This window comes from Phoca vitulina, unplaced genomic scaffold (assembly GCF_004348235.1).
Source record: "Phoca vitulina isolate PV1807 unplaced genomic scaffold, GSC_HSeal_1.0 scaffold44, whole genome shotgun sequence".
Lineage (NCBI taxonomy): Eukaryota > Metazoa > Chordata > Mammalia > Carnivora > Phocidae > Phoca > Phoca vitulina.
Genome location: NW_022589747.1, coordinates 9,639,086 through 9,663,922, shown reverse-complemented (window position 1 = coordinate 9,663,922; position 24,837 = coordinate 9,639,086). Strand labels below are relative to the sequence as shown.

Genomic DNA, 24,837 nt, shown 5'->3' with positions numbered 1-24,837 from the left:
TTGAATTATGGTCTAAATTTGAATATCCACTGATGAATATTTGGAAATCTTATTAAAATTTACCATTTCTAGAAAGTTGTCAAGTTTAACAGTGAATGTTTTTGTTTAATTCTAGGGGGAAATTTGCAGTGGTGAGGAAATGTATAAAGAAAGATTCTGGAAAAGAATTCGCAGCAAAGTTCATGAGAAAAAGAAGAAAAGGTCAAGATTGTCGGATGGAAATAATTCATGAGATTGCAGTTCTTGAACTAGCACAGGACAATCCATGGGTCATTAATTTACATGAAGTCTATGAAACTCCATCAGAAATGATCTTAGTTCTGGAATAGTAAGTATTGTTTTCCTTAGATAAAGTTTGTTTGATAGTCCACACTTTATAGGATGCTAGTCATCTGTGATACGTTGTTGTAGCCTGGCTCTGGAAATCTGAAGACTTTCCAGAACTTTTTCATGTGTTTCTCTTTTTAATTTGGAAAATACCAGATTAATAAGAATGCATGTATATTAGACTTTTTATTTTCATTCTTTAATGAAATTCTTCTGATAGTAAAGTTCTCTTATGTTCTTATTAGAGGCATTCTTCAGAAAGTAAGTGGTAACACAGTAATACTAAAATAAGAGATATGTTACAATCCCTTACATGTTCATATAGTCTGAGTTAATAATCTCCCTTCTTTCAGAAACAATTGTTTTGATTCATACCATGTTTTCATTTGAGTAAGTAGAGACTGTATAGGAAACAGCTTTGGAAAATGAAGTTTTTTCTTCTTAAGAAATCCTGTTTTCCTCTAGTGGAGGGCAGCTCCAAGGAGCTGTACAAAATGGACAGTTTTTCTAGGAAGGAGGGTGTGGCGAAAAGTTACTAGCAAAAGAAAAGAAAGGATTGTTTCAGGCAAGATCACCTTCCCTTGTGGGAAGGGCAGGGGGTCTTATTAGGTGCATTACCTCATCTTCTTTTGGGGGGATGGATAGGGCCCATGTGAGATTCCCCACTGATGTTGGTCAGAAATTTCTTGACTGACTGGTTAAGACTTACACTTCTGGAGGTGGTTGAAACTGCAGTGAGCGTAGGTATTAAGCCCCAGTTTGGGGATTTGGTCTAAGTGATACCATTTTGGGCCTGTGCTTTTCTCTTTAACAGATGTGAAGAGAAATTCCACATAGACATACATATATATAAATGGCCTATATGTACATGAAAAATATTGATTCTTACGATTTTTATGATGTAAATTTGAAAATAAGTTTTCAATTTCCCCTTATAAGAGTGGCAAAAATCATAAAGAGAAAGTGATATTCATGGGCTGAACCATCGGATTTATACTACAGGGGGGAGTGGAGTATTCATTGGTGCAACTTCCCTGGAGGACAGACTGGACTTATGTATCAAAAACTTAAAAAAAAAAACCCGCAACACTCTTTAATCCGGCAATTTCACTTACATATTTTTTCACAAGGCAATAATCAGGCAGTTGGGCAAAGATGTGTTAGAAAATATTTAGTGAAGTTTTTTTTTAATGTAGCAAAAAAGAAATAACCTAATTGTTTAATAGAGAGGGGTTGGTTGGTTAAGTAAGTGATAATGTCACAAAGTGAGTTACTGTGCAGTCATTTAAAAAAAGCTAAGGTGGATCTAAGTGTTTCGACATGGATTTTTTTTTAATATTGTTAAAAAGAAAAAAGTTAAAAAATGTGTGTAGTATTGTTTTTAAAAAATTTAAAAATTTGTAGAAAGCAAATTCTGGATGGCTAAAATAGTGGCTTCCTCTTGATAATTAACTCAAGAGCATCGTGTTCATAAATTTTAATTCCGTAATTTCACTTCTAGGAATCCCTTCTAAAGGAATTATAAAATGTGAACAGTGAGAAGTACAAAAGTGTTTCACACAGGGTATTTTTAATTATAATCGGAAAAATATTAAAAATGATGGGATGGGTAACAAATGTTGTACATGTGGATCATACCTGAATAAAGTTGTTTTCTAACTTAAAAAAAAAAAAAAAGCTGGTTTAGGAATCTCATATATAAATGCCCTGCCTACCTAGGTTTTTGGTTTCCAGTTTGTTTTGGAGAGGATCAAGGCAGAATTAGAAGTTGATTCTAGAAAAGACTTTGTGAAGTATTATTCTCTGACCAGATTCCTCTCCTGTTCTCACCAAACCTGCTCTTCAGCCTTTAATCCTGAGCTCTTCTCAGGTCCCCTGTCTTTCAGCCAGCCCCTGCCTTTTTTCTTTCCCGTGATGCCCTTTCTTCTTCAGTAGTCAGTTTGGCTGACCTCTCGCCAGCACCTCGAATTATTTCCTTCTTCCTCCTCGTCTTCCTCGGCAAGTCCTTCGGCCAGTTTGCAACCCCAGCCTCTGCTGCCTCCCGCACACTGGGGAAGATTTGTGTCATCTCTGACCTGCTTGTTACAAGCGTGAAGGGTCCTCAGATGGGCTTTCGCTGTCGTTGGGTCATTCTTTACCTAATCTCTCATTCTTTTAATGTGTCGTCCCCACCCCCACCCCCCCTCCTCCCCTGCCAGGATCTACTCAAAACTTTTAACACACTTCCTACATCACCACTTTGCATCTTTTCTCAGATACCTACCAGCAGGCACCCTCCCTCGGCGTCCCTCACCCCTTCCCTTCTGTTCGAAGTTTCCACTGCTTAACTCTGAGGCTGAGACCTTAACTTGGGCTCTTTAATTCTCTTCCTTCCTTTTCTAGGGCCATTGTTTTGTCTTTAAATCAGTTCACTGACCTCTGTCAGCTTTTCAGCCCCTCTTCCAAGGCGGTTCTTTTCCCTTGTCTTCCAGTGTTGCTGTCTCTCTTATCCTAAAATTCCTTTTCCTCAGCTTTGACTGTCTTTAAACCATGGTCCTGGCTTGCTCTTTCCTTTACTGCTGTACTTTTTAAAGGAGCAGGCTGAATTTACAGCTTTCCTCACCTTCTAGTCCGTTTTGTTCTTCGCCGTTCCATGCATCCGCCATCACTCTTCATTCTGCCGCACCTGCTCTTCTCAAACCCTGTTTGCCAAAATCTGTCTCCTCTTTTTAGTGTTCACTCCACTTCTTACTCTCTCTAAACACTTTATTATACCTTTCTTGAAATGATGTTCTTTCTTGGCTTTCAGGGTCCTCTTTTTTTGTTTTTTAACTCTGTCACAGCCTTTTACCCTGCTTCTACTATATGAACACAAGTGCTCCCCGGAGTTCATTAGTGTTGTTCTTGTCATATATTTATATTCTGTACATTTACTCTGATAACAGTCTGTGTTTGTGGCTTCAGCTATTATTTACATGTGATTTTTTCCAAATCTTTGTCTCCAACCTTGGACCTTCTAAGTTCTAACTGCCTACTGCATATCTCTGTATCCAACCACACGTCATTATCAATTCAGGATCAATATGTGTGCACTCCTGCATTGCCCTGATAATGCCGGTTTTTCTCTTGTTCCCCATTTCCATTGTTAACCCCATTAATTTCATAGCTCAGGCTAGAAACCTTGACTCTATCCTCATTTCCCTTATCTCCTTTAAAAGCACGTATATAATAAATTACCAAGTCTTCCACTTAAGCCTCACCCCTGCATCCCTTTTTCTTGGTACTTGCTGTTTCTCCTCTGTTTTGGGTCCTCATTGTCTCTCCCATGGACTCTCAGTAGCTTCTTGGCTGATCACCCTGGCTTCAATTCTAGGATGTTCCGCAGGCTTCTGTTAGGTAACTAAGACGTAGATGTGGTGATACTATTCCCTTGCTTAGAAATCTTTGGTGGCTTCTTTTGATTCAGTGATCATGGTTTTAGAACCACAGATCAATATGATTTGGCTAAAAATGTGTTCTACTTTTTGTTTGAAGGTAAAGTCTTAGAAATAAATTTTTAGATATTGAGATATCAAAATTCTTGGCCACATCCATAGATTGTTGTTAGGGAAACAGGCAGGTTTATGTTCACCGTGTCACTAACGCATTTCACATACACTTAAGTATCCTCCATGTGCACTAGGTGCTAATTGGTGCTGGTGGTATAGAAGTACAAACAGCATAGCCTCTTCCCTCCAGGTGCTACAGGTTTAGTGAAGGAGAGAAAAATGATGGCGGCAGTGTTGGTGTTCACTAGAAATGCTTGCTAGTTGCTGTGGGAACACAAAGTATAATATTCGTGTTAAGAATTTACTGTGTGCCAGGCACTATGCTGAGTCTTTCAGCCAGCTTTATGTAAATTATTTATATGCTTTATATACATTATTTGTTTTATTTTTAAAATTTTTTCCAGCTTTATTGAGACATAGTTGACATAAAACATTTTGTAAGTCTGAGGTGTAGAATATGTGGATTTGATACCCTTATGTATTGTGTAATGATTACCACCAGAGCATTAGCTTACACCTGCAGCAGGTCATGTGATTACTGTGTGTGTGTGGTAAGAGCATTTAAGATTTACTCTCTTAGCAACTTTCAAGTATATAATACAGTATTATTAACTATCACCACTGTGCTGTACATTAAATCTCCAGAACTTACTTGTCTTGTAACTGGAAGTTTGTTCCCTTTGACCAATATCTCCTTTTCCTCCACCTCCCCACCCACTGGTAACCACCATTCTAGTCTCTGTTGCTAGGAGCTTTGCTTTTTTAGATTCCACATGTAAGTGGAATATGTTTCTATGGCTGAATAATATCCCATTATATGTATAACTTCTTTGTCCATTCTTCCATTCATCCATTCATGGACGCTTAGGTGTTTTCGTATCTTGGCTATTGTGATTAATGCTTCAGTGAACATGGGAGTGTAAATCTTTTTGAGATTCTGTTTTCATTTCTTTTGTATATATACCAGAAGTGGGATTGCTAGATCATATGGAAGTTCTATTCTTAATTCTTTGATGAACTCCATACTGTTTTCTTTTTTAAAGATTTTATTTATTTGACAGAGCAAGAGAGCAAAAGCAGGGGGAGCAATAGAAGGAGAGGGAGAAGCAGGCTCCCCACTGAGCAGGGAGCCCCATGCAGGACTCTATCCCAGAACCCTGGGATCATGACCTGAGCCGAAGGCAGACGCTTACCGGCCTGAGCCCCCCAGGCGCCCCCATACTGTTTTCCGTACTGGCCGCACCACTCTACATTCCCACTAGCAGTGCCCAAGGATTCCCTTTTCTCCACATCTTTGCCAACACATGTCTCTTTTTGATGATAGCCATCCTAACAGGTATGAGATGATACCCAGTTGTGGCTTTGCTTTGCCTTTCCCTGATGATTAGCGATGTTGAGAACCTTTTCATGCACCTGTTGGCCATTTATATGTCTTCTTTGGGAAAATGGTCTGTTTAATTTCTCAACCCATTTTTTAATCAGATTGGCTGCATGAGTTCTTTATATACTTGGGATATTAAGCCCTTATCAGATATATGATTTGCAAGTATTTTCTCCCATTCCATAGGTTGATTTTCATTTTGTTGATGGTTTTCTTTGCTGAGCAGAAGCTTCTTAATTTGATGTAGCCCCACTTGTTTATTTTTGCTTTTGTTGTCAAACCAAGAAAATTGCCAAGACTGATGTCAAGGAGCTTACAGCTTATGTTTTCTCCTGGGAGTTTTATAGTTCAGGTCTTATATTCAAATCATTAATCTACTTTGAGTTGACTTTTGTGCATGATGTAAGATAAGGGTCCTGTTTCATTCTTTTGCATGTAGCTACCCAGTTTTTTAAAAAACATTTATTGAAGAGACTGCCCTTTCCCCGTTGTATATTCTTGGCTCCTTTTTCATAAATTAATTGACCATCTATGCATAGTTTTATTTCTGGGATTTCTATTTCTGTTCCATTGATCTATCTCTTTTTTAATTTGAATTGATTTAACTGTTTTTATGCCGATACCATACTATTTTTATTGCTATAGCTTTGATACACACACACACACACACACAGTTTTTTCCACAAGAAATTTTTTGTAATTGGGGTAAAATTGGTATATAACATTATGTAAGCTTCAGGTATACAACATAATTTGACATCTGTGTGTACTACTAAGGTGATCACCACTTGAAGTCTAGTTACCATCCATCTCCATGTAATTGGCCCCCTTCACCCATTTTGCCCACCTCTCCCCCCACTTCCCCTCTGGTTACCACCAGTATGTTCTCTATATCTATGAATTTTGTTTTGTTTGTTCATTTGTTTTGTTTTTTTTTAGATTCCACATATGAGTGAAATTATATGGTATTTGTCATTTCACTTGGCATAATACCTTCAAGGTCTATCTGTGTTGTCACAAATGGCAAGATTTCATTCTTTTCAATAGTTGAATAGTACTTTGTAATTTATTTTGAAATCGGAAATATATTTTGAAATCCAGATTTGTTGTTTCTCAAGATTGCCTTTGTTATTCAGGGTCTTTTGCGGTTCTATGCAAATTTTAGGATTTTTTTTTCCTGTGTCTCTGAAAAATGCCATTGGAATTTTGATACGAATTGTGTTGAATCTATAGATTACTTTGGATAGTATGGACTATTCAACAGTATTAATTCTTCCAGCCCAGGAGCATGGTATGTATATCTTTCCATTTACTTGTGTCTTCTTTCATTTCTTTCATTAGTGTCTTATATGGTTTTCATTGTACAGATCTTTCACTTTCTGGGTTAAATTTATTCCTAAGTATTTTATTCTTTCTGATGCCATTGAAAATGGGATTGTTTTCTTAATTTCTCTTTCTGAAAGTTCATTGTTAGTGTATAAAAACACAGTGGTTTTGGTATATTGATTTTGTATCCTGCAACTTTACTGAATTTGTTTGTTTGTAAATTTTAGAACAAGATTTTATATGAGAAAAAATTTCAGAGGAGTAATCAACCTGAGGTCACACTGCAAATAGCAGAGCCAAGATTCAGTCTGGGAGTGTGTGATTCCAGAGCTTTTAGCCATGAGTTGTGCTGCTTTATGCTACCTGGGAGGGAAGGAGTGCTTCTGGAGAAAGAGACATTTAGCATTATATACCGATTATTGCCCTTACCTAGGATATTGCAGATTGTTCTGACCTCATCTCTTGTTTTTCTGTCTGACTTCTACCTCCTCTCCTGCTAGTCCTTTTCCAACCTCACCGTGCATTTTAGACACACTGTCTTTTCTCAGCACTTAAAGATATCATTGCATTGTCATTTGCCTTGTGTTGTTTATGACAAGAAGTCTGCATTGATTCTTGGTTCCCTTATAAATGTGTCTATAAATTATTTATAAAATAAATAAATAAAAAGACAGTAATTCAGTAATTTGAGCATAATGTGCCTTGGTTTGCTTTGTGTTTACCCTGCTTGGGGTTTACTTTGAGCTACTTGATTGGATCTTTGGGGTTACAGTTTTTATCAGATTTGGGAATTTTTCAGCCATTATTTAAAAAAATATTTGCCACCACCTCTCTTCTCTTGTTCCTTCAATTACAGTCTGTTAAACTGCTTGATATTATCACTCAGGTCCCGGGGGTCCTATTGGTTTTTTTTCCCTCTCTAAAGATTGAATTGCTAGGTCTTAAAATTCTGTTGCTATGTCTTAAAATTCACTGATTCTTGTGCAATGCTATAAAGCCCATCCAGTGCAGTTTTCATTTTAGATACTTTATTTTTTATCTCTAGAAGTTCCATTTGGTCCTTTTTCATACCCCTCCTCTCTCTCTTTCTCTCTCTCATTATGTTCATATTTTACTTTAAATCTTTGAGTATATTTATAATACCTTATCTGTCAATTCCATTATCTCTGTTTTTTCTGGGTCTGTTTTTATTGTTTTCCTATAAGTTGTGGATTGTAATTTGTGGCATTTTCAGATGTCTGGTAATTTTTGGAATGATGCCATACATTTAGAATGTCACAGTGTTGAGTGGATTTTATGATCTTCTGTTAAAGAATGATGACATTCATTTTGGCAGTCAGTTAAATTATTTGTGAATCAGCTTTGTTGGGGCAGTTCACAGGCTATTTAATCTTACTACTAAGGTATGGCCCTTCTGGGGCCGGGCGGGGGGCTGCTGACTGCCTAAGTGGTTCACATGATTTTTCTACTTCAACTGGACAAAATTCAAATATCTTATTCTGTTCTCTGTGAATGCTAAGAATTGTTCAGCTTCTAATTTCCCAGCAGTTCTTTGCTTGACCTTACAGAGTTTCACCCTTATGCTTGCCCCTATTAGTATTTTGTCTAAGACTTCAGGATACAGCTAAGCAGATGTCTGGAGATCCTTCTCTGTGTAGCTCACTCCTCTGGAAATCCAACTTCATTACCTTTGTCAAATTCCTGGTCTGTGTCTTCAGTTTAGTAAGGCCGCCGTATTCTGCTTGGGCTTCTCCTCCATCCTGTACCACGGTCCATAAATTACTTCCCAAGTAGGAAGACAGGGAGAGTAGGGCTCAACTTGTTTGTGTCCCTCTTATAAGGGATCATGGTCTGAACTGCCTGTGTTCTCATGTCTGAAAGTAGTTGGCTCTTATACTTTGCTCATTTTCTAGTTGTTTATGGCTAGAGGGTAAGTTCTGTGCCATTTGGCTGAAAGGGGAAGTAGGTACTTAACCTTTAGTGAGTCATACCATGTATTTTTGACACCATCCTGCTTACTTGTGTTCACTATGCCTGGGATGTGCTCTTAACCATTTCATCTAGTGGATTCCTATTCCTTCTACAAGTCTCAGAATAAATGTCATTTTTCTAAGCTTTTTTTTCTCCTTTCCAATGAATTGCTCAGTTGCTAAATTATCAAATCACTTGATATATAATTTTACACCCATATATATTTATGCATATGTATTCTTTATTTTATTTTATTTATTTTTTTATTTAAAGATCTTATTTATTTGACAGAGAGAGAGAGACACAGCGAGAGAGGAAACACAAGCAGGGGGAGTGGGAGAGGGAGAAGCAGGCTTCCCACGGAGCAGGGAGCCCGATGCGGGGCTTGATCCTAGGACCCTGGGACCATGACCTGAGCCGAAGGCAGACGCTTAATGACTGAGCCACCCAGGCGCCTGCATATGTATTCTTTAAAATGTGTTTCCTGAAGTTATAAGCCATACTTATTTATTTATTTATTTTAAAGATTTTACTTATTTATGTGTCAGAGAAAGAGCGAGACCACACACAAGCAGGGGGAGTGGCAGGCAGAGGGAGAAGCAGGCTCCCTGCTGAGCAAGGAGCCCTGTGCGGGACCCTGGGATCATGACCTGAGCCGAAGGTCAGGTCATGCTTAACCAACTGAGCCACCCAAGGCGTCTCGATACTTATTTATAATTTATCTTTCTATCCATAGCACATTGCACAAGGACCTAACATATTTGATTGGTATTTGTTAATTTTGAAGAGTGAGGGAGGAAAGATCTGAACTGAGCCTCGAAGCAGGTAGAAGTGGATATGCTAGTTTCGATAGCAAAAGGAATGTTTGGCGTCAGAGGTTGGGGGCTAAGATCTCGCCCGGGTGCAGGCAGCTCGGCAAACACAGTTGCTCGTAGCCTGCAGACATGTACATGGCTCTGCGTAATGTTGATCAAAAGATTCTTACCCCTTAACTTTCTAAGGGCCACTAGAACATTGAAATGAAAAGTTCTTAATATGTTTTATAAAAATAGTTCCTGTGTAAAATTTTTTGTGAAAAGTTCTTGAATTGATGTTTTTGTAAATGTAATTCATAATAAAGTTAATTTCTCAATTTCTGGGTAATTTTAAAGTAGTGGAAAATAAGCACTACTAAAGTAAATATACCATAATATAACCGTGGAAGTCTTGCTGTAGTTAAAAGATAGGGCACAACAAAACTTGTAGCATTTCTCTGGCTTCTATGTGAAGAAAGATACTTCATGTGAAGTGGTTGGTAATGTTCTTATACATCCTGTTAACCGTACTTCACAGATGCTTTTAAATGTTGCACACTGTTCTTTAGGATAATTTTGTTTAGTTCTACTCATTAATATGACAGTTAATGGGGTCAAGCTTACATTTAAGCAGATGTAAACTGGGATGATTGCAGACTGTATCAGAGGGTGTGCAAGTCTTGCTGGTCACTGAAGGCTAGGCTAGCCTTTGCAGCTTCTTTAATAGTCTCATTTGAAATACATCCTTGGAAATTTTCAGAAAACTGTAGTTTTATACTTCATATTCTGTGCTTATGTAAACTACTTAACTTGTTGGGAAAACAAAGGAAACCCTTACATTAAAGCAAGGATGGATACACCTTATAGTGGAAAGAAGTTATAATAAATTGCTCTTAAAGTTTAAGTAAAGAAATCTTCTCACTTATGTAAATGGACCTTTATTGAATTTTATTGTGAATGGTAGTAATGAGCTGAGAGACATTGCTGGGAGACTTTTTCAACCAAGATACAGTTCTTTGTTTTAGTTGAGGAACATGGACGGTTCTGAGTTGTAACTGGCAAATTGTGGTGTGTGCGTGCAGAGGGCCACATGTTACGTCCTGGTGTATCTCTAGCTGCTTGGGACTGAGTTGACCCAGCTCATACTGACTTTTGCTTTAGGTCATCAAATCCATATTAACAGTATACGGTATTGGCAGGCTGCAATTAATTTACTCTGTAATTATGTTGTGAATGTTCACCATTTCTTTTCTTATGACTTGTATATTACTTTAACCGTGCCTGAATATGTGATGGGCATTTTACAGTTAAATACATAAAAATGATTTTAATGCTTTCATATTTGTTTCTTAATACTATAATCAAAATATAATAAAAAATCAGTTGTATAGATTTAGCCAAAATGAAAACCTTATCAGCCAATGAATTATTTGCTTTCACTTTCATCACCTGCAACTGTTCAGCTAAACTTAAATATGTTCTTATCTAATTTTGGTGACAAGTTGTCTTTCCTTATATGGGCAGAATTTGGAAATAGGTTGCTTAACAGAAAAGGAAAGAAAAAAAGAACTAAATTATCATACTGAAAGGAAATTAATAAGTAGCTCTGGTCTGAGAGCAGCATGGCTGTTTGGAGTTATATATTTCATGTCAATTTTGTAACAACTTTATGAAAGCAACCCAGTCTATTTTTTTTTTTTAAACATATACAAGAAATTTTGAGATATGACATGAGCTGTCATTTATGGTATGAACAAAGTGTTTAAGTATGGACTTTCTGCCAAAGAGAAATAAAAATTTTTAAATGTTGATTATTTTTTTTCCTCTTATTGGCAAAATTATTTGGAGGAAAACAAACAAACTGAGATGCTTTGCCCAGAGGTTAGAAGAAAGTTTAAATCAGTATTGCACTTTTGGTGAGGATAGGCTCTTCCTATTAAAATTTTAAATGCACATTCCCTTCACTCCAGCTGGTTCGTTCTAGGTGTCTACACTTGGGAGCTCTTGGCACATGAACAAATGTGTGAGAAACTGTAATGTGCCTTCTCATCACAACATTGTTTATAATTGTGAATAATTAGGAAGAAAGTAAATGTCCTTCAAAGGGGTTTTGTTTCTCCCTCTCCTCCCTGCTCATGCTCTCTCTCTCTCTCTTTCGTTATCTCTCTCTCAAATAAATAAATAAAATCTTAAAAAGAGAAATTTTCACTTGAAAGTATGTTAATATATTTTACTATTAAAGTTTAATTCTTGAAGTTCTTAAAGTGATGTTTTTATTTAGCTTTGGAAATGTTAATCTTACCTCATATTAGAAGCTTCATATTTTTATTTAAAAAAGAAAAATGGATTTAGGCAAGTAGACAGACATTTACACACACTCAAATTATAGTTTATCTAAATAAAGATAATGTGTAAAATATTAAGAACAAAAAAAGGCTAAATATTTTTAATGAGCCCTTTCCCTTTATAATTAAAGTGTGCTTCTGTCCTTCTCTAGTGCTGCTGGGGGTGAAATCTTTGACCAGTGTGTTGCAGACAGAGAAGAAGCCTTTAAAGAAAAGGATGTTCAAAGACTCATGAGGCAGATATTAGAAGGTGTCCACTTTTTACATGCTCATGATGTAGTTCATCTTGACTTGAAGGTAAGATCTGAATTACTTTACAGTTTTGAGATGGCTAGAGAATGACCCTCCAGGTCTAAAGTATTTAACAGTGATTAATTCAAACATTTAAAACACAAGTTTGTGTGTTTTATTAGATAATACGGAAATAAAGGTTGAGTCTATTCTTATCCTCTTGCCAGTTAGTTTTATCAAGGAGGTAAAGTACATGTGTGTACATAGAAAGGTAAATAATAATACATTGCCCCAAAAAATGAAGCTTAGAGGATATTGGTAGGATAGGCGAACTCTTCCCGATAAGAGACAGGGTTTAAGCTAGACCTTAAAAAATTAGGATTTAGAAAGAGAAAATACAGGAATGTAGAGGATAGAAGATAAAATTCTATCACAAGAGTTAGGAAAACTTGTTGGGCAAACATAAATGGAATAGCGTCACTGGAATTGAGAAATGAAATAGAGGAGATATTGACAATTGAGAAAAGGCCAGATTCTAGGGGTTTCGAATGTCATGAAGAGGGAGATGACCTTTTAGCAGGAATATCTGAAAAACAGTGTTGTAGAAAATTAGGCAGACAGCAATAAATAAAATAGAGAACTAAAGAGATTCAAGGCAGGTAGATACAGAATTTAAAATTATCAAAGAAGGAAAGGGAGGAGGGAAGAAAGAATACACAAAGGGCAGCATATCAGTTATGATGCTTTCAGGTAATCAGAATGCTGGCTGAGAGTCGGGGAAGCAAAAAAGGAAATTTTATTGGCTAAAAAGTCCAGGTATAATTCTAACTTAAGGTATGACACTATTCATTGATTCAGATATTACAAGTAGTTGGTTTTTCTTCAGTCTCCAGCTCTGCCTTCTCAAAATGGCAAGAAGACGGTAAGTTAGATGCCGCCATTTTAGCCTTGGAATTGTCCAGAGATGCAGCAGGGAAGAGCCAGGTTCTACTTATTAGCTCTTTCAGAAGTCCTGAGATTCACTGTCACCAAACCAACTTCGATTGGTCCGGAACTAAGAAGTGTGCAGGGGGGATGGTGCACGGTTCTGACTGGCCAGGCCAGCATGACCAGTGTCATTTGCTCTAACCCTGGAGGGGTAAATTCCTTCTCCCATCCCAATTGTTTTTCGGACCAAGAGTGGGGAAGGGTTGGATTCTCAGACCAGTTCTGTTTCTAGAAGAACAGAGGGTGGGTGGGTGCTCAGGAGACAGACAGTGAATGCCCACGACAAGTATCCTTAGCAGATTCCTTCAGGCATCTGGGGGAGAGGAGTCTAAGATCCTTGTTGATGGTTGCTTCCATATTGAGTCCAGGTATGGCTGTGGGGAAAGGACACATTCCTCAAGGAACACACCAGTGACTCTGGTTCTTTCTCAGCCAGAGGAGATAGGGTTAAAGAAGGAAGGTAACCTGAGGAGACTGGACCCCTGGACCCAGAAAAGGCTTTCCTCTCCTGGACTTCCGCAGCTTCATTTTACTCAGCATCTGCCAATCTATCTTGACTCCTGCTGTAGTTTGCCTTCTGGCAGAAAGGAGACGCTCACGGCAGTGGCTCTCCGGCTGTGACAGGGATCAGGATCACCAGGAGAGCCTTGTTAAAGCAAAGGCTAGGCCCCAGTTCCAGAGTTTCTGATTCACAGTAGGGCCATGGGAGCCTGGTACTTGGGGTCCAGGCACCATTTTGAGAACTGCTGCAGTCAGGTGCGCTGGGACACCCAGTAGATAGCCCACAGCACGTGAGGCCCTAACCCTCCACATTATGGTCTTAGGAGGGGGAGGGCCTTGAGAAGCAAATAGATTTAGATGAGGTCGGGAAGGTGGAGCCCCCATGATGGGATCAGTGCTCTCGTAAGAAGAGGAAGAGACAGCAGAGCTCCCTTTCTCACTGCCATGTGAAGATACAGCAAGAAGGTGGCCGTCTATAAGAAAGGAAGAGAGCCCTCGCTAGGAATCAGATAATCTGCTGTCACCTTGATCTTGGACTTCCCAACCTCCAGATCTAAGAGCAGTAAATGTCAGTTGCTTAAGCCACACAGTTTATGGAATTTTGTTATAGCAGGCCAAGCAGACTGAGACAGAAGGAGACTATGTTTCACATAATAAAGGTTTATTTTATTAAAAAAAAAAAAAAAGATATCCCACAGCGTGAATAGCAGTGTTTAATCTTCACTTCATGAAGGACCACTCTCAAGGAAGGGCGTACAAGAGTGCACAGTGTGTACTTCGGAGCTGGACTTCTAGAAGTCCATCTGAAATAAGGTAGAGGGCAATAGGTATTCCTTCAAATACTAGTTTCCTACAGAAAAATACAGGGGAAAGAAAACAATTTGGAAACTTTCTTGTTCTTTTCTGAAAAATGCCAGTTTACATTCGTCTTGTAAACAGATATTTTTCTCAAGGATATTAATTTTTTAGTACAGTGGCTAAAACGCATGGTTATAACACTGTAGACTGTGGTAGGTGAAGTGGCATTTTTGGAAGGCACGTGTGGACATGTGAGTGGAGTCCCAGGATGGGAAAGCTGAAGTGGCTGTAGAGGTCACCTAGGTAAAACCCTCACAGCTAGCTGAGGGAACTGGGCCTTTGTTTTTTTCCCTTGAGTCTGTCATATGCTTCGAAATTCAAAGATCCTTGCTACAAGAAATACCCATCTCTGCCTCCCTCGGGAACACTGAGCCAGCCGGAAGAGATGGTCTCTGCAGTCCAGACTTCAGTGGACTCAGACTTTAAGAAGCCCCAGTTAGTGTCAGCCATGCAGAAGAGTTCCCACAAGTAATGTTTGTACTGAGCTTTTTTTTTTTTTATGTTTGGTTTTACACACTTAACTTTAGAAAGTCCTATATTTATTTTTTATGATGTTTTGCTAGTTTTGTGATGTAAAAAGGACTTCCAGGAATGAACCCCAATTTAAATAACATTGCACCTATAGGAAATACGCTTTCGATTTATGACAGCTCAACCTTTAACTATTATTCAGGAACTAATTAAGTAGCAGGTCAGACAGGTTGCCCGCACCATGTGTCATGGGTCTTTGATGTTACTTGAAAGCAGCCGAAGGTGAAAATTAACTCTGTATTTACTCAAGGAAATTATATCCCTTTCTCCCCAATACACTCAGTATAAATCATATTCCTTTCTCCCCAGTACACTTGGTGTAAAATTCTTTCTGGACTTAATAGAGGCTTTGATGATGGGCCTTTGATGTTAGACCCTGGACTCTTCATATGTCCTAGGCCCAGAGGAGCTGGAAGACTGGGTGGCCTGGCGAGTTCTCAGCCGTCCCTCTGCCTCATAGTGGTCACAGGTGCAGTCAGATGTGTCCCTGTGTGAACCGCTGAAGGGGGAAGGCTGCACACGGAGTTGGTGTGGCAGCCGTGCAGATGGGAATGATGTTTACCGCAAGGTCCTCTCCAGTTGACTTTCTGTGACCTCTGTGAGTCTGGACAGAGAGTCTCCTGTCCCACACCTTTTAGTAGCCGTCTGCCCCGTGACAGTTTATGCTTATAATGTTGACTCTTGAGTCTCCATAAGAGCTGGGAAGCTACAAAGCTAAATATGTTTCCTAAAGTTTTAATTCTGTGCAAATTGACAATCCCCATGTCTAGGGTAACTTTGAGTTAGTAGACTCTTTATTCTCCCATTATGGTTAAAATGGGAAATTCTTCTCCCAGAGACAAGAAGTAGTTAGAAGTTAGAATAACTATTGTAGTTGCTCCTATAAAAGAGATAATTGTCACAATGGGAAATATGCTACTTGGCTTCAGGTCAGACCCCAGATGGGCAGTTTGCCAAAAGACTGATTCACTGATGACTCTCAGCCAGATATCTTAAATTGAACATGGCAAATGCTTTGAGCGGTAGCAGATGCAGATCTTGGACTGTTTAGAGGACTACAAAAATAGAAAAGACACTAAACTCTGATTAAGGGAAAGCCCATTTATTTCATGTACATCGTGGCAGGATTGACAAATCTGAGAAACAATAACTCTACCAAAGTCAGGACAGAGCTAAAAGCCTCAAAATAGTATCATTTGGTGACTTAGTCATTGGCATAGTGGCCTGCTTTTACTTCAGTCAGGGATGGACTCGACCAGAAAGAACACACAGAAATCCAGTCTGAAAACCCAGTGCTCTTTGTTAGTTAGATCTTTCAGCAGTTCTGTGCTAGGTACTCAGTCATTAGCTTGTCCACCCTGTTACATGTATATGATGAGAAGCAGAGGAGCAGACCAGGAACTAGGAGCTGGAACTTTCCCTTTGGAGATTTAAGTTGGTCACTGACAGTTTGAGCATCAGTGTATTACTTGAAAGAGGGGTGACATTTCTAAACAGACTCCCAAGCTAAGTTGGACAATAGTATTAACCTCTTTCTGTACGATGACCTGGGTGTTAATAAACAAAAAAATCCACTTGAATTTTCATTGCCTGATAAAAATGTTCCTGAAAATTTTGTTCATGGTACCTTAAGGCTAATTAAGCAAGGTAGCCTCAACTTTACAGTGATCTTATCCCGGGGTGATTGTTCAGTGACTGTTCAATGGGCTATATATATAGGAAGATGAAGATACCAAGGTAAAAGAAAGGATTCCGCCATGAAGCAGAGAAATACGATTTTACAAAGATCTCCCTACGGCCTTTGTCTGTTTGAGGACAGTTTGTGTGTTTCCTGTTTCTTCCACTGTCATTGTCTCTCTAGTGACCTTCTTGTTTTCTCTTACCACCTGGGATTCATGCATCCTCAACAGAATTAGGTATCATGAGCCACAACTTCTTTTTTTTTTTTTTTAAGATTTTATTTATTTTTGACAGAGAGAGGGTGTACAAGCAGGGGAAGAAGCAGGCAGAGGGAGAGGGAGAAGCAGGTTCCCCACCGAGCAGGGAGCCCGACACGGGGCTCGATCCCAGGACCCTGGGATCATGACCTGAGCCGAAGGCAGACGCCCAACCGTCTGAGCCACCCAGGCGCCCCGAGCCACAACTTCTTTATCATGAACTGGATTCCCTAGAAAGGAGGTCTAACTAAGCTGTAATGCCAGTGTACTTTTCTTTGTTTTCAGCACAGATACTTCCCTTCCTTGAAGTGGGTATATTTTGCCGTCAAAGACTGACGGATTATAGTCCTGTAATTGTACTTATGTTTTATTTAGAAGAGTAAGGTCTGTTTCTAAAACGTATCTGTGGTCACACCAGGGCACAGTTGGCAGAAGCTACGTAAGAAGCATTACCTGTGAAATCCCATGAAAAGAGCTCTGATTGTGAGCTGTGTTATTTCCTAGCAGTCCCTCTGTCATCTATTTAATGTCTCTCACTTTGGTAGATGATGGATGCAAGTGACGGGGCCTAGATTTCAGACACAGTAACATTTTAATAATTTGATCACGTTAATTTAGAATTTACTACATTACCACCACACCAACTAGGTTTTACATGATTACTAAAGAAAGCATTTCCCAGGGAGTGTACAGTGTAAACAAAATGTAAGGGGAAAACATTTCCGCTATTTTAAGGGAACAAATGGTATTTCAGACCATATAGAGACTGTGCGTGTGGTAGTAATCACAGACGGCCCTCATGAGGTGGTGAAGATTTCCACTTAGCAGTATTGCTCTCGGAATTTTTTAGGTACTGGGAAGGGCAAAACATGTTCAGTGATGAATATATATCACAGAGGCAACTTCGCTTATCTCATTTGTCTGAATAATGACGTTTGATTTTACTATAGGATTTCATTAATGTAATAACACTAAAATTGCCTTGAGAAGTCTTGGGACTCCTAATCCTAGGTTTTTTCCTGAAGATATAGCTAGAGGCCAATTAACAAAGAGAATATAGCTTTATAATGGAGTTTGTTTACACACATTACCAAAACCTCTCGTTATTTTATCATTGAGAAGAGAAATTGATTCTAACACTGATCAGTTGCGCATTTTCAATCCTTCTGCGTTTGTGGCAGGAGGGGTGCTTTATCTGGTTTGGATTAATTTATAACAATTTAGCTCGCCACTGCAGTGCAGACTTCCGTAGTGACAGCAGTTGGCTGTTTTTGTCTTTCTGTTCAGTTCTAAGTTTTTACTGTAGCCAGAACTTTCTATGATTAAGAAAACAGTTTTTTGTACAAAATTACAGATTACACTGAGCCACAGGGTGGTGGTTTTCACTTTAGACAGAAAGTCTGAGTTTTTATGAGTAAGTTTTCAAGATGAACTACCATTCCATAATTGCATAGTGGTAACAAATTAGGACATTATGCAAGAGATGTTAAGAATTTCCTGAACATTTATTGGGGTATCATTTGGATCTTTTTTTTTTTTTTTTTTAAACTAAAGGAGTTTATAGCTGCACTGTTCAATCCAGTAACACTGGCCGTTTGTGGCTGTTGAGCCCTTGAGAGCAGAGATGGGCTCAAAGTGTGAACTCCATGCCAGATTTCAGGGACTTAGTATGGGGGGGGGAAAGTAAAATAGCTCAATAATTTTACATTTTACGTATTACATATTGAATTAAAGAAATATTAAAATTAGTTTCACCTGTTTCATTTTATTTTTTATAATATGTCTACCAGAAAATTTTAAATTACTTTCTGTGACTTGCATTACCTTTCCATAGGACAGCACTGGTTTGAGGACATCCACAGATAATTAAGCCAGAATGACGTGTAATATAAAGATCACTTAGCCTCTCAACTTATTTTTCAACCTATTATAATGTAGGTTTTTCTCTCACGGTTTTACTAAGAATTACTTCTTCAGAAGTCTTTCAGAGGTGGTTTATTTGCTGTATTCAGTGGCCTCTTCTTGGTCCTCATTCTTCCCCGTGTCCTGTTTGACCCTTTCCTTCCTGACTTTCTTACTACAACATGGTGCCTAGGTCCTTAGCCTCACTTCTCAGACTATTTCTGAGCGCCCTCGTCACTCTTGTTGCTTTCCGTTATAGATGTAGTTACCGGCCAAAACTCATCTTGGCCACTTCTCTTCCTCTCGTTTACTTCCATGGTTTTAGTCTTGCCTCTGTGTCCTTGTCCTCCAAAGCAGTATCCTCAGCCTTGTATTCCCTCCAGACTGAATTTCCAACTGTCCTGGGCGCTTCTGCAGGCACCTCAGATTCTGGGTCTGAGAATCAGAATCGAACCAATTGTCTCGCTTGCTGACCTGACTGTATTAGTCAGTGATGTAAGCACCTTATTGTTCCTGCTTCTACACAGCATCAGTCACAGTGGGCTGTGGATTTTGCCACTGTAATGTGTAACGTTTCTTCTTCTTCTTCTTCTTTTTTTTTTTTATTCCATGCTTCATCATATCTTCCGCACTCTGTCTCTCTCTCCCTTTCAAGACTTTAAAAACAGGGTAGAGGCACATTCTTCAAAGACCTGTGCTTATATTTGATAATCCCTCGCACGCATCATGCTGTATATTAGCTCACCTGTGTAGACTTTGGCGTGTGGCCTGTTCTTTCCCTGGAATGTCCTCCCCTCTGGTCTGCCTTCTGCCACTTCTTCCAGAATGGCTCACAAAGCCCTCTGATTCCCGTTCCTCCACCCCCATTTGCTTACCAGTCTTGTGCCTGCCACCACACTTGTCCCTTCCACCTTCGTGCCGTCCTCCAGTTTGCAGTTGCTCCACTCGTAGCTTGTCCTTGCCTCTGGCGGGGTCTTTCCTCTCGCTGGAATGCTCCCTGCCCACCCCAGCCCCAAAGTATTCTGCCGTGACTGGCTCCTTCGTGGCTCCAGTACCACCTCCTCAGAGGAACCTTCCCTGACTGCCGTGAACATCACACACACATGCGCACGGACACACACCCAGCAGACACTCTCTCATCCATTTCCCTACTCCCAGTTCTCCTTAGTGCTTCAGAGCACCCGAGGAGTTACTACTTATTCGTACTTGCTTGTCCCCATTGGAATGTAAGGCTCCAAAAGAACATGGCATTTACGTCTTCTTTTCTGTTACTTTCCCAGTAGGCAGTCAATAAAATTTTTTTGAATAAGCGACAGAAACCTTTTTCTCCTCCAGGGCCTGCTCACTCTCCTCCTGTATGATTCTCCAAGGCTGCATTATTCCCTCTTATTTATTTATTGCCTGAGCGCTTTGTCCACGACAGCACTTGTCGAGCCTGATGGTCCTCCCCTCTGTTTTCTCTTCTGATGACCAACTGTCACTAGAGACTTGTGGTTGCTCCGATTTACAGTGCCTCCATTGCGGACACGACGTAGACATTTTAGGATTCTTTTTTATAGTTAGTTATGTCCCTTCCACTCAAGCAGCACCTACTGTGTGCCTCCTGTGCGCTGGCCCTGATCCGGTGCCGTCACCGTGCCCAGTACTGTGTGACGCGAGGAGCCACAGTCTTCCTTCTCTGTGTCTGAACCCAGACTTTGGGCAGCCTACAAGCGTTGTCATACTGGAGAAGGGCAGGATGGATGGTTGGGTTGACAGTAACCCTCTTAAAAGAGAGGAACCACCTAGACCTCAACTTCCTGTTTCATCTTGCAGCTCTTCACTGTTGAACGTTGTTAGAAGCTTCTTCACTGCCATCCTAGGTCTTCTCAGCAAGCTGACTCTAGGCAAAGAAGAATGGGGGAAAGAGTACACAAAGATAACTGTTGTGAGAGAGAGAGCATGGCAGGTAGGAGAGACTGAACAGTGTCTGCTGAGACGGTCTCCACTGTCGCCGAGCCAAGGGGAACAGGTTTATGATGAGTCTGGAGAGCCAGGCAGGAGCTCGAACCAGCCGGGGTTTGTATGCCCCGTTAAGGAGTTTGGAAGTTAAGACTAATGGGAAGCTACTGAAGGGTTTAGGCAGGGGGGTGACAGATCGGATTTATATGGTGCAAAAGATCCTTCTGTCTACAGTATGGGCAAAATAGAGCCTAGCAAACCATTTAGAGGCTGTGGCAGTTGAGCACGAAACTGATGGTACCTTGAATGGGTGTTCTATAGTTGGAGAGAAATAAAGTCTAGAAATGCTTACATTTATGATTTAAACTCAGTAGGATGTAGTGAAACCTTAGCTAAATGAGGAGAAAGTGGGGAGAGAGGAATGGCCAAGGTGATTCTTGGTGTTTTCTTCTACCTTGCTGGGTGAGAGTGGCATTCCCTGAGGTGACAGTCATTGGCATACGGGGAATCTGATTCGGGAGGGAAAATAGTCTGGTTTGGGCATGCTGAATTTGAGTAGCTGTGAGACATCAAAGGGGAGAGATTAGGTAAGCAGTTGGTTGAAGAGGTCTGAGCCAGAGATAAAAATCTGTGACTCATAATGTCTAGGTGATAATTAAGCCCTGGGTGCAGATACACTGTGTCAGGTGAGAGTGTGGCGTGTAAAGAGCGAAGAGCCTCAAGATCAGGCCGTGGGAAACCCACTGAGTGGGCCTGTAAAGGAAGATGAACCAACAAAGGAGACAGAAGCAGTAGCCAGAGAGTTAGGAGGAAAACCAGGATGGTGGTTTGTTGTGGAAGCCAAGAGAAGAAGCGTCTATAAACAAGGAACGAGCAGCAGCAGCGTCAGGCACTGCTAAGGTGGTGGTCGGGAAAGCGCGGAAACCGGTCATTAGATCGCAGTGACCTAGTGACCTGCGGCAGAGGGAGGAGCAGACAGAAGTCAGATGGAGGGCTTGGACATGCGTGGAAGGAAAGGCAGTGCTGGCGTTCATTATAAACCTCTGGCGGGAGAGCCACAGTGTGACGGAGGGGACAGGAAGATACAATAACCAAACAGTGGGACCAGTCTGTCATGTACAAGATGTTGTGGAGTAGAGAGAGGGGGCAGGCAGCAGACCCTCCCTGGAGGGCCAGAGGGGGCGTCACAGAAGGCTTTCTTGAGGCACCAGTGCTTTGTTGAGACCTGCCGTGCATGGAGTGAACGATGAAACTAAATTTGCCAGGCAGAGAAGGGGAGAGGGCTTCCTGAGCAGAGGGAATACAGAAGGCAAAGGCCTGAGACGTGGGCGTGCACGTCTTGTGTAGGGATTATAGCTTGTTGGATTTGGAACGCAGATTGCCTGTGGGATGGGAGCAGGAGGTTAATCGTGAAGAGGAGGCGGAAGCCAGATCATAAAACACCTGGGGTGCTGTACTGAGGTATTTATACTTTATTGGTACCAGTGGTTCTCAGTTTATCTTTGGAAATATTCTTAATGGCAGAAGACAGTAAGTGCAGCCCCTTTCTGAAGCAACATAAACTTTTCTTTCAAAGGTCATTTCATTTTAAAAAATGGAAATGAATTTTATATTCTAGTGCATAATATATGTTTGACTTTTTATGTAAAAGTGCCTTAGCTTATTTGGGTAAAAGAAAAAAATGACCCCAGGAAGATGAACCTTATTGATTCTGTGGCCTTGGGTAGCTCTCTCTTGGCCTGTCGTCAGATACGTCCCATTTGAGAGTGTGTCCATTGGTGAGGGTCATCATCAGACTTACATTATGGCAAGATCACTGTACAGTGAAGGCTGGGTTGAAGGTGGGGGAAAACTAGAGGCAGGAGGGTAGTGGTCCAGGTAAGAAATGATGAAAGCCCAAACTTGAAGCAGTGGGGGTTTTGAGATTTAGGACATAGCATTGGCATGCCGGTGACTTCACTAGGTTGAGACATGGTTGAAAAGGAAGGAGACAGAGTACTTTAGGAGGATTCCCCCCAGTGCCTGACCTGGGCATTGACGTTGGGAGTATAGAAGGAGAGGCGTGGGGTCGGTGGGGTCGAAGGAAGAGCCCTTGCCTGAGCTGTTTACTGAACTGATGGCCTTGCTCATTAGTGGGAGTTGAAAGTGTGGCCCATTTCAGCCAAATGAAAAGATCTGATTTTAATTGGATCTATGAGTCAGCGAAGGGCTCAGGATGGAAGTCATCAGCATGTAAGTGGTGGTTGAAGCTTTGATAGTAGATGAGATAGTAGAGGGCCAGCCAGCAAGAGATCTGGGGTCACACCAATATTTAAAAGGAGGGAAAAAGGAAAAAAATCTCGAGAAAATGGTGAGCGAGCTCTCGAGGAGGAAAGTATCCAAGAGCGCGTAGAAGGGTGGTTTGCCAGGCCAAATTATACAGCGGTCAGTGCCTACAAAATGGTGCCTTGAAAGACATTCATTAGATTTGGTGGGTCTTTGATTATTAAAGATTTTGCGATCTTATTGAGAACAGCTAGATCTAAGAGAGGGGGCAAAATCCAGATTCAGCTGCACTGAGAAGTGCTCGCAGGTGTACAAGACCGTGCTTTCTAGAAGCTGAGCTTTGAGGGAGTAGCAGGGAGTGAGTGTGTTGGCTAGAAAGAAATGCAGAGTCTTAGAGGATATTTTTGTATGAGTGGCTTGGTTTTGTTTTTAAGGTGGGGTAGATGCACATTTCTGTGCTGAGCAGGAGCCGGTGTAAGGGAAGAGACTGTGTAAGGCCTGTTGCCTTACACATCGTAAATATATTGTAAAAATATTTGTTTAATGAATGACTGCTTACTGTTAAATTTGTCAGTCTTAGTTTCACAGGCAAGCTGTATATGTTTTAAGGGCTACTTGCTTTTTCTGTATTATTTTTTTAGCCTCAGAATATTCTGCTGACAAGTGAATCTCCACTGGGTGACATTAAGATAGTTGATTTTGGTCTTTCAAGAATAATGAAGAACAGTGAAGAGCTCCGAGAAATTATGGGTACTCCTGAATATGTGGGTAAGTACTCGTAAGAGTGGGTCATGTTCTGTGTTTGGGGTCAAGCATCGTCTTCGTTAGGGAACTCACATGTGGCGTGGGAATAGTGGGGCCAGCCATCTGCTGTGTGAAAATTCTGCCATCAGAGAGCCCTTCTTTTGTATAAAAATTTAAAAATGGTTAACATTAAAGAGTAAAGTACCAAATTGATGATCCCTTTCCTGAAGGGAATCAAGAGAATTTGAAGGGATTGCTTCTAAGAGGAATCAAAGAGGATTTTCTTAACAAAGTGTAGGATACCAGGTTATCTGAAGGTGGGAGGATATTTAACAAGTAAGGACCTCTGAAGAACTTTAAGTTCATCATAAACATTGTTAAAGTAATGGCAAGCCCTGTGAAACAGAGGGCATTCTGTTGGATTAATGCAAGGTTGGGAGCTTCTGGAAGAAAGAAAAAAGCGCTAAGCCTTGAAGGTACTAGTAAAAGTACCAGCCAGGCTGCCCGGGTCACAGACACGAGTGTGGATGATGTCCAGGGGGGCGGCAGGCGGGTGAGGAGGCTGTAGAGAAGGCCGTGGCCTGGGCCCCAGGGGAAGAATATTCACCTGAGGTTAGAGGTGTGAAGTGGACGGACGGGCTGTCTGCATTCTAGACTAGGGCGTGCGGCAGCCTCGGCCTCCTTTCAGAGGGGAGACGGGACCGGGGCGGCTCCGGTGGGACTTCGTTTACAAGGGAGAGTCCATTCCAGGGGACAGATAGGGTTGAGGGAAACAAAGCTGTTCGGCAGTGAGGGGACAAAATCTAACTCAAAGCTTTAAAGTAAGTCCTACGATTTGAAACAGATCCTTAATTAGGTAATAAAAGATAGCACGGTGGGCAGGAAAACCACCTTCAAAACGTTGATGCGTTCTTCGTGGGCTAGAATACTTCAATTTCAGTGCGCGTCATGACCACGCAGTAAGCTTTGAGGATGGGGCTTCTCGGGGCCTCCTCTTGGAAAGCCCGGGTCCTTCAGCCGGTCGCTCGAGAGCTTTGTCAACGGGAGGGAACGCGGAATGATGGGCTGTGAGTTGAGAACCCTGTAGGAGTTATTGCCCTGAAGGAGTTTTGTTATGTTTTATGCTTTCTATTCTCTGGGTAAATTCTGTTTTCTACCAAGAACTTTATATTTTCCCTCCAAAAAACAGAACTATCTTTATTATAAAAGTAATTCCCAATCCAAGAAAACTAAAGATAATTCAGAACTATATAATAGAGAAAAACAAGG

At 40.7% G+C, this 24,837-nt stretch overlaps 1 protein-coding gene across 1 annotated transcript in view; it reads left to right on the top strand.

Annotated features, from left to right (window-relative positions):
- Nucleotides 1–24,837, top strand: part of STK17A (serine/threonine kinase 17a) — a 40,568-nt gene that overhangs the window by 11,610 nt on the left and 4,121 nt on the right. Inside the window, exons 2-4 of the mRNA XM_032430497.1 lie at nt 116–328; nt 11,824–11,968; nt 23,466–23,592. Of these exons, the coding sequence (XP_032286388.1) occupies nt 116–328; nt 11,824–11,968; nt 23,466–23,592 (485 nt within the window). The remainder of the gene's footprint in view (nt 1–115; nt 329–11,823; nt 11,969–23,465; nt 23,593–24,837) is intronic.